At 45.1% G+C, this 15,752-nt stretch overlaps 1 protein-coding gene across 2 annotated transcripts in view; it reads right to left on the bottom strand.

Moving 5' to 3' along the window:
- The window catches only part of ANLN (anillin actin binding protein), a 287,028-nt gene that overhangs the window by 15,038 nt on the left and 256,238 nt on the right, over positions 1-15,752 (bottom strand). For both annotated transcript variants that reach the window (XM_030204140.1, XM_030204129.1), the window contains one exon: positions 7,383-7,490. In XM_030204140.1, coding sequence (XP_030060000.1) covers positions 7,383-7,490 — 108 coding nt within the window. The remainder of the gene's footprint in view (positions 1-7,382; positions 7,491-15,752) is intronic.

Raw genomic sequence — 15,752 nt, forward strand, 5'->3', positions numbered from 1 at the left:
GCAGCTCCAGAAGGTGGATAGTGCACTGCATGGACCGAAGGGCTCCTGCCTCTGAGGTGTTCTTGACCAGCCAATCGTCGAGGTACGGGAACACGTGCACTCCCAGCTTGCGCAAGTACGCCGCTGCCACCACCACGAGGCACTTTGTGAACACTCGAGGCGCAGAGGCGAGCCCAAAGGGCAGCACACAGTACTGAAAGTGCCGTGTTCCCAAACGGAATCTGAGATACTGTCTGTGAGCTGGCAGTATTGGGATGTGAGTGTATGCGTCCTTTAAATCCAGGGAACATAGCCAATCGTCTTTCTGAATCATTGGTAGAAGGGTGCCCAAGAAAAGCATCCTGAACTTCTCTTTGACCAGGCATTTGTTCAGGCCTCTCAGGTCTAGGATGGGGCGCATACCCCCTGTTTTCTTTTCCACAAGGAAGTACCTGGAATAGAATCCCTGCCCTTCCTGCCCGGGTGGCACGGGCTTGACTGCATTGGCGCTGAGAAGGGCGGAGAGTTCCTCTGCAAGTACCTGCTTGTGATGGGAGCTGAAGGATTGGGCTCCCGGAGGACAATTTGGTGGAGTGGAGGCCAAATTCAGGGCGTATCCGCACTGCACTATTTGGAGAACCCACTGGTCGGAAGTTATTAGAGGCCACCTTTGGTGAAAAACTTTCAACCTCCCCCCGACTGGCAGATCGGCCGGTACGGACATTTTGATGGCGGCTATGTTCCCATGGATCCAGTCAAAAACCCGTCCCCGGTTTTTGCTGTGGAGGCGCAGGGGGCTGCTTAGGCGCACGCTGTTGACGGGAACGAGCGCGCTGGGACTGTCCCTGTGCCTGATGAGGCCTTCGGGCCGGCTGGGTGTACCTACGCTTGTTGTAGGCGTAGGGCGCAGCCTGCCGGGCCCGGGAAAAACGTCCACCTGCAGAGGTGGATGCTGAAGGCGCCCGGTGGGAGAGCTTGTCGAGGGCGGTTTCCCGCTGATGTAGTTGGTCCACCAACTGCTCGACCTTCTCGCCGAAGATATTATCCCCCCCGGCAAGGGACATCAGCCAGCCGCTGCTGGGTGCAGTTGTCCAGGTCAGAGGCACGCAGCCATGAGAGTCTGCGCATCACTATACCTTGGGCTGCAGCTCGAGATGCCACATCACAGGTGTCATAAATACTACTACTACTACTACTACTACTACTTAACATTTCTAGAGCGCTACTAGGGTTACGCAGCGCTGTACAATTTAACAAAGAGAGACAGTCCCTGCTCAAAGAGCTTACAATCTAATAGACAAGTGAACGGTCGGTCCGATCGGGGCAGTCAAATTGGGGCAGTCTGGATTCACTGAACGGTAAGGGTTAGGTGCCGAACGCAGCATTGAAGAGGTGGGCTTTAAGCAAAGACTTGAAGATGGGCAGGGAGGGGGCTTGGCGTAAGGGTTCAGGAAGGTTGTTCCAAGCATAGGGTGAGGCGAGGCAGAATGAGCGGAGCCTGGAGTTGGCGGTGGTGGAGAAGGGTACTGAGAGGAGGGATTTATCCTGTGAACGGAGGTTACGGGCGGGAACGTAAGGGGAGATGAGGGTAGAGAGGTAGTGAGGGGCAGCAGACTGAGTGCATTTGTAGGTAAGAAGGAGAAGCTTGAATTGAATGCGGTATCTGATCGGAAGCCAGTGAAGTGACCTGAGGAGAGGGGTGATATGAGTATATCGGTTCTGGCGGAATATGAGACGTGCAGCAGAGTTCTGAACAGACCGAAGGGGGGATAGATGGCTAAGTGGGAGGCCAGTGAGGAGTAAGTTGCAGTAGTCCAGGCGAGAGGTAATGAGAGCGTGGACGAGAGTTCGGGTGGTGTGTTCAGAGAGGAAAGGGCGAATTTTGCTGATGTTAAATACCCCTGGACAGGAATTTTCTGCATGCCTTCAGCTGCCTGACCACCTCCTGAAAGAGCCTGGACTGCTCCGGGGGGGGGGGGGAGCTTGTCAACCAGGTCCGCCAGTTGCCGCACATTGTTCCGCACGTGGATGTTCGTGTAAAGCTGGTATGTTTGGATCCTGGTCACGAGCATGGAAGAATGGTAGTCCTTCCTCCCAAACGAGTCCAGAGTGCGAGACTCCCGCCCTGGGGGCGCCGAGGCGGTATCCCTCGAACTCCTTGCCCTTTTGAGAGCAGAGTCCACGACCGCTGAGTCATGTGGCAGCTGAGCCCGCATCAACTCTGGGTCTGTGTGGACTCTGTAATGGGACTCCGCTTTCTTAGGGATGGTGGGATTAGATAAAGGCTTCAACCAGTTCCGAAGCAGTGTCTCCTTGAGGACATTGTGCAACGGTACCGTGGAAGACTCTAGGTGGTGTTGGATAGTCGAGGACTTCAAGCATCTCCGCCCTCGGCTCATTCACGGTGACCACTGGGAAGGGAATGCTAATAGACATGTCCCGGGCAAAAGAGGCGAAGGAGAGGCTCTCTGGAGGAGACAGCTTCCTCTCTGGTGAAGGCGTGGGATCGGAGGTAAGGCCCGCAGACTCCTCGGAGGAGAAATATCTGGGGTCTTCCTCCTCCCCCCACGAGGCCTCCTCCTCGGTGTCGGACATGAGCTCTCTCAGTTCAGACCGCAACCAGGCCTGTCTCGAACCCGAGGAACCATGTCCTCGACGATGGTATCGAGAGGTGGACTCCCACGCCGGCGGGGACGAAGCTCCCTCCATCGACGGGGATTCCACCTAAGTATCGAAGACCACATCACCGGGCCAGAGCCAGCCGGTGCTTCCATCAACGGCACTGCGGGCGCAAGCACCCCCGGTGCTGGCAAGGCCTGGCGCATCAGCCCCTCCAGGATCCCTGGGAGGATGGCTCGGAGGCACTCGTCTAGGCCTGCTGTCGGGAGAGGCTTGGGGGCCGGTGGGGGCGTCGGTGCTGGAAGCTGCCCAGGTCCAGGAGACGGTACCGGGGTACCCGACGACCTGCGCATCGACACCTCTTTAATAGAGGGGGAGCGCTCCTCCCAGCGTTGGCACTTCTTAGGGATCGAGTCTCTCGACGTCCCGGAGCTGCCAGTCCCATGCGCCGTGGGCGACTGACGACGGTGCTTCTTCGCACCTTTTTTTCGATGCCCGTCATCGGCGCTCCACAGCATGGACGAGGAGGAGGTGGAGTCTCCGTGCCCTCTGGGGGTCGGATCCGCCAGAGTTCAGTCCCGATGGCCCTGAGCAGCGGGAGCGGCCGGGGAGGACTGCCCACGCGGTCGCTCACCGCCGCCGTCAGGTCGTCGGACCAAGGGAACCTGTACTCCTGAGGTTGGTGACATAGTCGGTGTCGAAGACGTCGACATCGGTACCGAAGACCCAGCCGTTGACACCGATGCTGCCGAGGTAGAGTCGAAGGGCTGGCGCAAGTTCCAAAAAGACGGTCCCGAAGAACTTGCCTCGCCACCTGTGTCCGCTTTTTCAAGCCGAGACACAAGGTGCATGCCTTGGAATTATGCTCCAGACCGAGGCACTGGAGACACCAAGCGTGAGGATCGGTCTGCGAGATCTGCCGGCTGCACCGACCACACTTCTTGAATCTGCTCGGGACCTTCGAGGACATCGAAGGAAAAATCGCGTCGGCGAGGTCAAAATCGTCGATGGTGGCAGTAAAACAGAACACCAGAAAAGAAAGAACGGATGCGCAGCCACAAGGCCGCGACGAGGCGAAAGAAAAGGAAAAAAAAACTCGACGAAAAGTTTTTCTTTTTTTTAGAGGGGGCGCGCGAGCGAAGGACAATAAAAGAAAATAGCTGACTAGGCCGTAAATCGGTTTTCCAGGGCTGACACGGAGAGGGACGAAGATGCGTCTCTCTCCAGCGCGGAAATCGAAAAAACTGAGTGGGAATGGTCGCGCACGGGCGGGAAGACAGCCGCGCATGCGCGGTGGGCGTGCCCCGCATGCGGGACCTCCCGCAAGATTTTTCCTTCCCGTTTGAGGGGCTGCCGTGGACGTCAACCCCAGTCATGTGAACAAGCAGCCTGCTTGTCCTCTGAGAATGGGGGTGATTACAAGTATGACATTGAATGGCCATTAGTTCTTTGAATTTTGGTAGTGTTGCTCCGAATGTTCTGGCTTATGAAGTTGAACATCACTTTGTTCCATTTTATGTTTCAGGGAGATGCTGCTAGAGTCCTCCATTTTGAAATCTACATTGAGCTGGTGGACACCAAAGTGAATGTAGCTGGTCTTTATTCATGGAGACTGCTCCTGAAGAAGCAGCTACCTCATTGTTCCTTTCTAACAAGATAAGTGCCAGCCTAAAATACTTTTTTGCATTACTGTTGAACTTATGGTATCCCCGAAGAAAACTTGTGTTATAGTGATATAGAGTGCAGTTTGAACACTTATTCACTTATTTGTTTATTTATTGCACATTTTGAGGAGAAGTATGATGTAAGGAGAGCATCATTAAGAAACCTATTAACAGCATTTATGTTTGTTTAACAGCTCTCAGATGGGAGAGTCCTTTCTGAAACTCTTCACTTTCTATATATGTGTTCCATCTGTCACTTGTAGGGCAGGTTATTGTGCAAGTTATACATTTTTCTAACTCCCCTACATGTTGTTTTGATTGTTGGGTATTTTAGTATTACTGGGAAGACATTTTTGAAGGCACGCAGGGGCCTCATAGAAGTGCCACAAACTCCTCTTTCTAATGGGCAAATACCAACAGCATTAAAGAATCATGATCTTGACTAAGAGAAACCTGAAAGTTACCAGTCAGTATCTAACATCCCATTTCTAGGAAAACTTATAGAACAAACTCTGTTCTCAACTCAATTAGCTAGAACAGAGAAACTGGCCAGATCCATGTCAGTCTGGATTCAGACCTGTTTATCGAACACAGTCTTCGTATCCCAACTAGATAGCTTCACAGAAACAGAGAGGGGATTTGCCTCATTGTTACAGTACTGCTAGATTTCTTAGCAGCTTTTGACACTGTGGATCACGATATGCTAGCACAACTGGCAGAAACAGGTATCAATGGAACAGTACTTGCTTGGTTCAGATCCTTACCAGACTGCCAACAGTCCATACTGTTTGGCAGCACCTCATCACCACCATGAGCACTGACTTTTGTGGTACCACAAGGATCAATACAGTCACCTATTCTGTTATCTACCTCAAGCCACTAGTTAAGCTGATTTGGTCGATGGACACTCAGTTCCACATCTATGCGGATGATGTGCGGCAACTCATACCCATTGAACCTTTCTTACCCCTAGCCCTAAATAAGTCGACTACCTAACATCAATTCAAAAATGGGATAAACACAACAAACTTGCTTGAACCCAAGTAAAACCGAACTTCTCTGGGTCCCTAACACAAGTGGGCACATACCCAACATCAAAATCTCTTTTGGAAAATACAAACTCCCCCTCAAATCACAAGTCAGGAACCTTGGAATACAGCTAGATTCAACACTTACTCTGATCTCCCAAATCCAAGCAACCTTCAAGAGCTCTTTCTATCATTTGCAACAACTATGCTGCCTCTCTTCTTACACTGAAAAGGCAAATCTGGTCTCAGTTGTGAAACGCCATTGTATCATCAAGACTGGATTAGTGTAATGCATTCTATAATGGACTGACTACAAAGGGTCTGCACCAACTCCAATTGATTCAGAATGCTGCAGAAAGACTAATAGAATGTTGTAAGCAATGTGACCACATCACACCATTTTTACAAAACACTTCACTGGCTACCAGTACAACATAGGCTAAATTTAAAAAACTCTATGCCTGATCTTCAAGGCCCTTAAAGGAAATGATCCAGAGTAATTAAAGAACAGGATCACCCTCTACACATCTCCAAGGTCACAAAGGTCCTCCCCAAGGAGCATTCCTAACCACACCTTCTCCAAAGGGCATCAAAAGATGTGATACCCGCCAGCAAGCCTTCTCTGGAGTAGCCCCACACTCTGGAATGCACTCAATGAAAAGCTTTGATTAACAGAAGATGCTCTACTTCAGGAAGCAGTTAAAGCTTGGCTCTTAAACCAGGCCTTTAACTGAAGTAGTAACTAACTTGCTAGTCACATATATGGAGACACCCCAGCTGCACATATGATAGCAGGACAAGCAACTTTTGACCTCATATGCAACTTTATAAATTTTTTTTTACTCCTGTTACTCTTACCTCAGAGGCTCATTTTCAGAGCACATAGACTTACAACATTCCATAGGTTATTATGGGGCTCATTTTCAAAGCATTTAGATTTACAAAGTTCCATAGATTACTACGTAACTTTGTAAGCCTATGTGCTTTGAAAATGAGAACTAATATGTTCAATCTTTGCTTATACCCTATGCTATTAAAATGTTTTAATACGTATTGTATTGACATTTTAAGGAGTGCAAATATGCCATACTTTCTATTGTTATTTGAATATTCTTACTGCTGTAATTGTCAATTGCTTATACATAGTAACATAGTAGATGACGGCAGAAAAAGACCTGCACGGTCCATTCTTGCTGTACACCGCCTTGAGCGAGTTCCTTCAAAAAGACATTAAATAAATCCTAATAAATATGAATTAAAACAAAACTTTCAATTGTCTGCTTATGCATGGCTTTAGCTGATTCCTCAAGTGCTCAGATCTCTGGTCCCAATTTCAAAGGAGCTTAAGAGGCTGACTGCCTCTTCAGAATGAGCTGGCCACTAGTGGTTGCTGCAGCTTCATGGTCCTTGAGCTGGATTTTATTAGAAAGAAAAGTTCAGACTCTAGCCTTCAAGCCATGTTTTGGATTACATCTTTGCACAGCTGTCACAGATGTAACCACCACTTACTTTTCCCAAACACTTGTAGCAAGCCTTGTAATAACTGGAAATGACATCTGCTCCGTTTGCACTGGGGGAAAAACTTCAAGCCACTGCCCTACTTTTCAGACAAAGTGATAGGAAAAAAATCTACTGATGTCAAGATCCCGTTTTCCTCTTTAAAAAGATCAAAGACATGAAAATTTGCCAGATTGGCAGGGGCTGTATCAATGTCAACAGGATTGACCAAAAATACTTTAAAATCCTATCAAGGATAGGTTTGACAGAAAAGTAAGAAGAAAGATTCCTTCAGTTTTGCAAGGTAGCAGTACTGTCAAATATATTTGATATTTTCAACAAACAGTGGATCTGCAGGGCCTATCATTCATGAGCAATGAAAAAGCTTGTGTCTTTCCAGAGACCTCTAAAAGACTGTTTGGCAAGAGTATGGTCATGAGAATTATTTATGACTAAGGTGAGTAGCTCATCTTCCAAGAAATATTATTGCTTATTCATTGTATAGTTCAGCGATATCTTTTGTTCTTTAAACAACTTTTCAATATATTTTTAAAGTTTTTTCAACAATTGCTTAGGTACATCTAAATATCCTAACCTTCCGTTTTTCATCATCTGGGTATGTCCAATATGAGACGCAATATCCAGCAAGCACACACCAGCGGCGATGCCAGGCTCCAAACCCACTTACATCTTCAAACATTGTCTGCAGAAAGAAGCAAACTGTTTCACCTTTTGCAGTCTGTACTAAGAAAACATTTGTGTGAAATAGCCTTATAAGAAGAAAATGCAGACATTGGGGGCATTTCTGGTATATATATCTGGTTAATTTGGAGATTTTTGGTACTAAGAAGCACATAAAACCATCAGACATAAAGCACTGAATTTGTTTTTAGACGCTAATGTTTCTATCTTGAAACTGTAGTTTTCTATCACCTCCAAAAACAAACTAAAAATACATATATTTTATGCAATGCACACACATATACACCTGTTTTAAAACAAAGTATTAAAACTTTATTCATTCAGTAATTATTTTCTGCCATTGAAATTGACAAATTTAAGACCAAAACCCTATAGTAAAACTATTGTTACATTTCTCAGTATACTGGGTAAATCTCTCTTATCTGCACCCTTCTCCTCCACTGCTAAGTCCAGACTCCGTTCCTTTTATCTTGCTGCACCATATGCCTGGAATAGACTTCCTGAGCCGGTACGTCAAGCTCCATCTCTGGCCATCTTCAAATCTAAGCTAAAAGCCCACCTTTTTGATGCTGCTTTTAACTCCTAACCCTTATTCACTTGTTCAGAACCCTTATTTTATCATCCTCACTTCAATACTCCCTTAATTCTTGTTTGTCCTGTTTGTCTGTCCTAATTAGATTGTAAGCTGTCGAGCAGGGACTCTCTCTTCATGTTCAAGTGTACAGCGCTGCGTACGTCTAGTAGCGCTTTAGAAATAATAAGTAGTAGTAGTATACTGATGTCACCGTAACCAGCAGAATATTCCCAAGTTGGGCTTAGCCCCTAAAACAAATGTATATGACTGCCATCATTCTCAAAAGAAAAGATCAAGTTTAGTAACTCTATAGCTCATTTAGTTTGCCAAGTTCATAGAGTACAGCTTGAAAAGATTCCAGACTTTTCTCTGCTTCCACAAAAGAGGAATATGGTGGGAAATCTTTTTTTTTTAAGCTACAGTGCCATCTAGTGGAATTAAGTATGACCGTTCAAATTACTGCTACTAATGGAGGAACAGCACTCACCTAAGATGCAACCCCTCTGATGGCCACCCCCCCCCCCCCCTCCAACTTGTGTGTGTCCCCTATAAGCCATATCAGTCTAGGTATAGGGGAAGAGGTAGGCGTGCTGCAATCAGCTCAAGACCTAAAACCCTGTCAAATTTTCAAGATTACCACAATGAACATAACATTACATATTTGTGCACACTGCCTTTGTTATATGCAACTAGATATCATGTATATTCATAGCAGAAATCCAGAAAACCTGACAGGGCTCTGGCCATCAAGACACATCTGGGGATCCCTGGTCTAATGGATTCATGCTAGATAAACGTTTCCCTCCAAAGGTGCACACACCTAAATGAAAAATAAAGAACACTAACAAAACAGTAAAATCTATACAGGAAAAACAATTCAAAGCCCCTTCATTAAGAAAAGGACCTACTCCCATGAAAAAAGAACGGGGTGGGGCTGGCAAAGACAATTCAAATTTAAATATTCTATAAAGAGCGCTCTCCTTTTTATTTCATGCCTCATTTTTCATGTTGCTTCGGTTTGCAAGTTGTTTAAAGAGAGTAGTCCACCTAATGCAAGGAAAAATACCTCTCCAGAAAGCAGAGAGTAAACTCACAGAACAGCTTTACGTCACCTGCCTCAACAGGCCAAAATGTATTCTGAAAGTTTAAACTATCCTTTATACTTCCTGCTCACTTTTCCCCACCATTCCTTTTCCATAAGGATAGAATGGGGTAGGTCACCAACCAATGTACAACTTACTTTTACTTTTCAAAGTGCTTGACAGTTATTAACTAAATACAAGTTATGTTCCTCTTATCTCGTATTCAAATTCAGAAAAACTTCAGTGGCATGTCAATTTGTACTTGGATTACTTGCGTGCTATTATGTCTTTCAGAGTTTTATATATATTTTACCGTTTTTATTGCATGTGCACACAGTACAGTAAGTAAAATGTTACCTGATGTATTACCTAAAAAGGTTAGGATTCACCTGGGATAATTCCATTCCAAGTCATAAAAAGTTGTGTGCAAGAAAACCATATATAGTGGTAAAAGTGAAGAACAAAACAGCAGTACAGATAAAAGAGGAGTTAGTGCTAAGTGACTATTCTGTGGAGAGGAAGGGGAGAATATGCTCAAGTACAAAGAATTCAATCAGAATCCAAGAGACTGTGGCAGAAAGGTATATTACCACCCATCGTATTGGGTACCATAGATCTGATTAAAAGCAATTTCCAAGCACACCTTCATAGATTGCCTATACACGTTACATTCTATGAACTCCAGACAGAAGCTCTCTTTGGCGCCATGCAAAACATCATAGCAAGTGTTAGCAGTAAATTTGTTAGAAGATCACAGTCTACATACTGTAGCTTAGGAGTGAAGGTCATTATTACCAGGGTATGTACAAAACTAACCCACTTGAAAACATACCCAGTGACAAACAGTTTCTATTAAAAAGGACAGAGTTAGATACACAAGTAAGCAACGCTCGAGTTCAGGGCAATTTAGAAGTCTGTTCATTGCCCAGGGACAGCCTGATCACAGAGAAAAATGTGAGAGCTGCTGATGTTACAAAGACACAGCTTCACCAAATGCACCCATTACTGATTGCAGACTTGTCCAAGTAGTAGTGAGATGTGAAGTTATGAAGCAAGGACCAAGTAGCTGCTTTGCACATGCTGTTCAGTAAAGCAGATTTCTAGAGAGATATGGTAGCCAATTTGGGCAACTGAGGTGAACTGGAATGTGTGCATAAGCATCTTTAGTAGCCAATAAGCACAACCAACTTCCCCAATTCCCGTAGGGGAAGATGGAGGGAAGAGTGATCATATTACGTTTTTTCTTGTGCAGGAACAAGTTCAGGTCTCCGAGGTTTAAAACGGGACACAATCTTCCCATCTTTAAGAATCAGGAAATTAAACTACTTAGAGTAAAAGTCTTGATTCCTTTCCTGAGCTAAACAGGTTCTATTGCTTTTAACTGTACGAAGAGAATGACTTTTTCCTGAAACTTATGAGTATGGACTTACATAATAGCTATACTGGGTCAGACCCATGGCCCATCTAGCCCAGTATCCTGCTTCCAGCAGTGGCCAATCCAGGTCACAAGTACCTGGCAAAAACCCAATTAGTAGCACCATTTCATGCTACCAATGCCAGGGCAAGCAGTGGTTTTCCCCATGTCCATCTCAATAACTGACTTGTTTTGGTACCTCAAGTCCATAGTCTGAGATTGATTGTGAAAGTTGAGGTGATATCCACAGTGATTACTGAGAAAACAGGAATCTATTGTGATCTTCCCCACTGCTGAAAGTGAAACTGTACCTGACCTCCTACCGTTAAGCCACAATACTTATTCTGGATGGCCACTAGCTGTGGATGTGGTGAACAGTTAAAGTAAAACACTGCTTTGGTTGTAAACGTGCAGCTTGCTTTGTTTGCTCTCTCAGTAATAAAGCTTAATGAAAGTCCGGGATTGCTGTGGTTGCCTGGTGAAAGGAACAAGACTACCTTTACAACAGTAGAAACTTCTGTAATGAGTTATGCTTGTTGGAAAATGTAGATGGTGGGGGGCTCAGCTGAGAAGTGTTGTAATGTAGTAGTTGTCCTTGGTGTATACTCTTAAGAAAGGTTTTGTAACGAGCGGAAGACAGAGAATATGCATATAGCACATCAGAATTAAGGCATCTAAAGCTGCTTTGCCTTGAGACCTCATCCTGTGTCCCACTCAAAAATTAATCTTTCCCCTCAAGTCCAGAGACTATTCATGAGGCTAGAGTGCACAGCTCAGCTTGTCTGCCAGGCCATTTGCTGTCAGAAACATGGCTCCAAAGGTCATCCTGTAAAAGATGGCCCAGTTCCACATACTGCAGCTTACCAACTGAGGTGGTGAGAACATGTTCCTCCCTGCCTGTTGATGTACACTGCTACATTTTATCCATTTGTACTAGGATTATTTCATTGGCCAATTGATTGCTGAAAGCTTTTAAAGTGCTCCATATTATACTTAGATCCAGAAAGCTTATCTGATAAAGTTTTTCTGAGCCGGCCAAAAAGACCCTGAATATGAAATCCACAAATGGCTTTCCAATCTATCATTTAAAGCATTTGTGGCGAGGATGTTTTGAAAAGAATTCCTGTTTTCAGATTGAATTTGTCCATTCACCAAGACCAAGTCCCTTGAGCTTCAATGATGCAGACTGTTTTGTAAGTGCTGGGTAGCCTTAGTCCACTGATCACACATGGCCCTATATGCCCTAAGGAAAGGTCTTGTCATTAATATCTCCCAAACTAGAGATACTAAAGTGGTGACCCTTTCTGGTGGGAGATGTGTCTAACAGAGCTCCAATAAATTCCAACTGAGATGAAGGACTCTCGTGATTTTGGATAATTTTTGGCAAACAAGTGACTTCAGCACTTGGATGATTATATACATGATCCGAGTCCCTCTTGAGATGGGCTCTTGACCAATTACCCACATAGTGAAACACATGCACTCATAGCTTGTGCAATTGTGCTGCTACTATATCTAGACTTTAACACTTATGGAGTTGACACTAGGCCAAAAGGAAGAATGCAATACTGGTAGTTACGTTTATAAATCTTGAGATGTTTCTATTTAGATGTATGCACCCTTAAGGAACAGAGAATATAACCAATCTCCTTTAGAAGGAAAGACCACAGTTCTCAGGAAAATCATCTTTAGCTTTTCTCAAACCAGAAATTTATTTTAAAGCCCCTATGCCTAGGATAGTACAGAATACCCATTTTTCTGTGTGTTAAGGAAATACTTGGAGTTAAATTCTTGCCCTCTTTTTCTTGTGGGACAGGCTTAGCTGTTTTGGCTGTAAGAAGGAAGAGAGTTCCTTGGTAAGTATTCCAGGTGCTGAGAGTTTAACGAAGATACTCTTGGTGAACAATTTGATGGCATGCCTCGGAGTTTGTAGCCATTACAGGCGATCTTTAGAACCCAATGATTAAGTTTATATAAAATCTCTGCCTTTCTCCTACTAGAAGTTTCTCAGACACTTATACTGGAGTCCTGATCATGTTCTTTTTGAGGCAGTCAAATACCCATCTTGAGTTTCATCTGAGGAGGAGCTGAGTCTTTTGGGTTGTAGCTGGGTCGAGAGCAAAATCCTTGTTGCATTTGTCAGGAAGACGGTAGATACTTACACATTTAGTAATAAGTTATCTTCCCACCTCAAGATGATAGAAGATTAGAAGTGATCTGGAAGAGGAAATTGACTATTTCACAGTGCTCTAATAAAAGATGCTGCCTCTGATCTTATCTTCAAAGAGATTCTCCCCTCAGCATGAAACATTAGCAAGCTTTTCTTGCAAAGGTCTCAAGCCCACTGCATAAGTTCTTGATGCTGTCTCAAAAGCAGATGTCAATCTGACCACACTGCTTCCCTCTGCCCACTGGTGACTTGAGTTCAGCAGGCTTATCCCAAGGGAGAGAATATGCAAACCCCTCAGTCTTTCACAAACATCCAATGTCAAGGGGGTCACGTGACGTCATGTCCGAAGGAAGACGCTAGGCAGAGCTCCTCCGGACCCTTAGGCATTTCCCAGCAGCTTTACAAAGGCACCCGACTTTGCTTACCCTAAATTTGACTACCAGAGGCACACAGGAACGTCCCTGGCTCACCTCTAAAAGTTGCGAGAAGGAAATGGCGGCAAAAACAGCGCACAGAGAGAAAGTGTGTGGTAAAGGAAGTGGAGACAAGATGGTGGCGCCTTCCAGTCCCGCAGGCCCCTCAGTTTCATCAGAGTGAGTCGCGGAGATAACAGCAGAGATGTCAGCGGTGTTACTTGCTGGAATGGCGCCTCTCTCCCTTAGACTCTAAGTTAGAACGTTTACAATCTCAGTTGGAGGAAATCTCTCACGACTGTGTATCTTTCCAGACCCGCACAAGTGCAGTGGAGGATAGGGTCACGGAGGTAGAGAGGTTGCCATCTCTAATGCACAAAAAGGTGACAGCGCTAGAGGCAAAGGTGGAGGACCTCTGAGGAGAAAGGTTTGATCTCCCCAGTAGGGATGGTTTCAGGGGTCCCTGAGGATACTGAACATTTTAAGAACCTCTGGGTGTCTCTGGGCAAGTTGAAAACCTTTCAATTTGTCCTTTACCACTTTATCAGGGGGAGGTTATTTAAGAAATATGCTTTTATGTTGAACTGGGAGCTTGACGGGGGCATGGGGGAAGAGACGTGCGAATGAGTGGAAAGCTGTACTTTTGGAAGATAAAAAGTCATCTTTTTGTGTTTTGTTAAGAAAATGATTATAAAATTCTCACTTATTAGATTTCAATTTAACGGGAATATATGCTCCCCTCTGTTTCGACCTTTATTGGAAATGTGGAGTAAACAGTGACTTTCTTTCATATTTGGTAGGAGTGCCCTAAGCTTCAAGCATACTGGACTGCTGTTGTTCAAGTGTTCATTGCCCTGGGCTGTGCTTTTCCTTGGGATCCTAGGATGTTTGCTGGGTTTGGGAAATTGCAGAGGCCCTAAATGGCAGCATCGCTTCAACAGGATGTCTCTATCTGCAGCTAAAAACATTATTGCTGCCCATTGGAAACAGAGAGACCAACACTCAGACTGGCTTGTGAAATTGACAATTATTGGAGAGATGGAGAAACTTATGGATAAACCACTGGGCATTGTGATGCAGCAGATATATGGTCTCACGTCTTGATCCTCCTTCAAGCTGTGCGGGGTTGGGTATGGGGGCAGGTTGGGTGTATTTTCAATAATGTTGGCTGTTCTGATTTGTCATGTTTGGCAGATATTGGTTTTCCTCTTCTCTGCTGTAAGTTTCCATTGTGCTTTCAATAAAAACATTGTGGTGGAAAAAAAAGCCCACTCATAGCACAACTGACTAGAATAGGGTACTAGAAGCAACTGGGTACTTTTTTACCTCTAACTTGATGAATTTGTCAACATAAAATGAAAATGAAATGTGATCCAACCATAGCTAAGTGAAGACTCTTCCAAGTCAGTGAAAGATCTACTTAAATGAATTCAAAGGAAGCAAAAAGATAATTACTTCCCAAGAAGAAAACACTAAATAAATTACACAATATACCATATAAACTAAAGACATTTTTATATTAGGCTAATATCCTTAATACCGTAGCAAGTTTTAAATGATTGAAAAATTCAAAAATATTAAGATGGAGTCAGCAGTCCAACAGCGAGAGGGGTGCTATCCAGTCTTTTGCATTGAGTGTCACATGTATGATTATCTCCCAGTTGGTGAGTGTTTATATGTGTGCACCTGATGCAAAGAGATCCTAGCCCTCAGAAAACGGGTCCGTTTTCTTGAGGCTAGAGTAGCAGACTTGGAGGAGCTGAGGGACACAGAGAGGTACATACAGGGATGTTGTAGAGAAGTCCCACCTCCAGTCTAGTAGCCCCTGTGCTGCATTAGAGGAGGGAGGTCTCCTAGAAGGAGAGCATCACCCTAGTGAAGTAGGAAGTACTCCTGTAGCCAGACCTGACAACCAGGGGATGTACTATCCTCTTGCACTGAGGATGTGTCTCCAAAAACTTCTACCCAGGATGGAAGGGTTAGGACAGCTGTTGGTGATTCGATCATTAGGCGTAGAAATAGCTGGGTGGCTGGTGGACGTGAGGATCGCTTGGTGACTTGCCTGTCTGGTGCGAAGGTGGAGGACCTCATGCATCATCTAGACAGGCTCATAAATAGTGCTGGGGAGGAGCTGGCTGTCTTAGTATATGTGGGAACCAATGACATAGGAAATGTGGGACGGAGGTTCTGGAAGCCAAATTTAGGCTCTTCAGTAGAAAGCTGAAGTCCAGATTCTCCAGGGTGGCATTTTCAGAGATGCTCCCTGAGTCTCAATGCGTGGTTGAGACAATGGTGCAGGGATGAGGGATTTAGATTTGTTAGGAATTGGGCAATATTCTGGGAAAGGGGGAGACTGATCAAAAAGGATGGGCTCGACCTTAATCGGGATAGAACCAGGTTGCTGGTGCTAACTTTTCAAAATGAGATAAAGGAGCTTTTAAGCTAGAATGAGGGGGGGGGGGGGGGGGGGGGGGGAGGGAGCCCACAGCTGCCCAGAGCGTGTGGTTCGGTGTGGAGTATCCTGGAAGGATACTATTAAAACAGGACATTTAGGGAGTCCCAGTGGAGAGGTTTCAATAATGCTGAAGGTAAGCCAGGTGTGCTTAATGA

The sequence above is a fragment of the Microcaecilia unicolor genome, chromosome 1 (assembly GCF_901765095.1).
Source record: "Microcaecilia unicolor chromosome 1, aMicUni1.1, whole genome shotgun sequence".
In the NCBI taxonomy this organism is placed as follows: domain Eukaryota; kingdom Metazoa; phylum Chordata; class Amphibia; order Gymnophiona; family Siphonopidae; genus Microcaecilia; species Microcaecilia unicolor.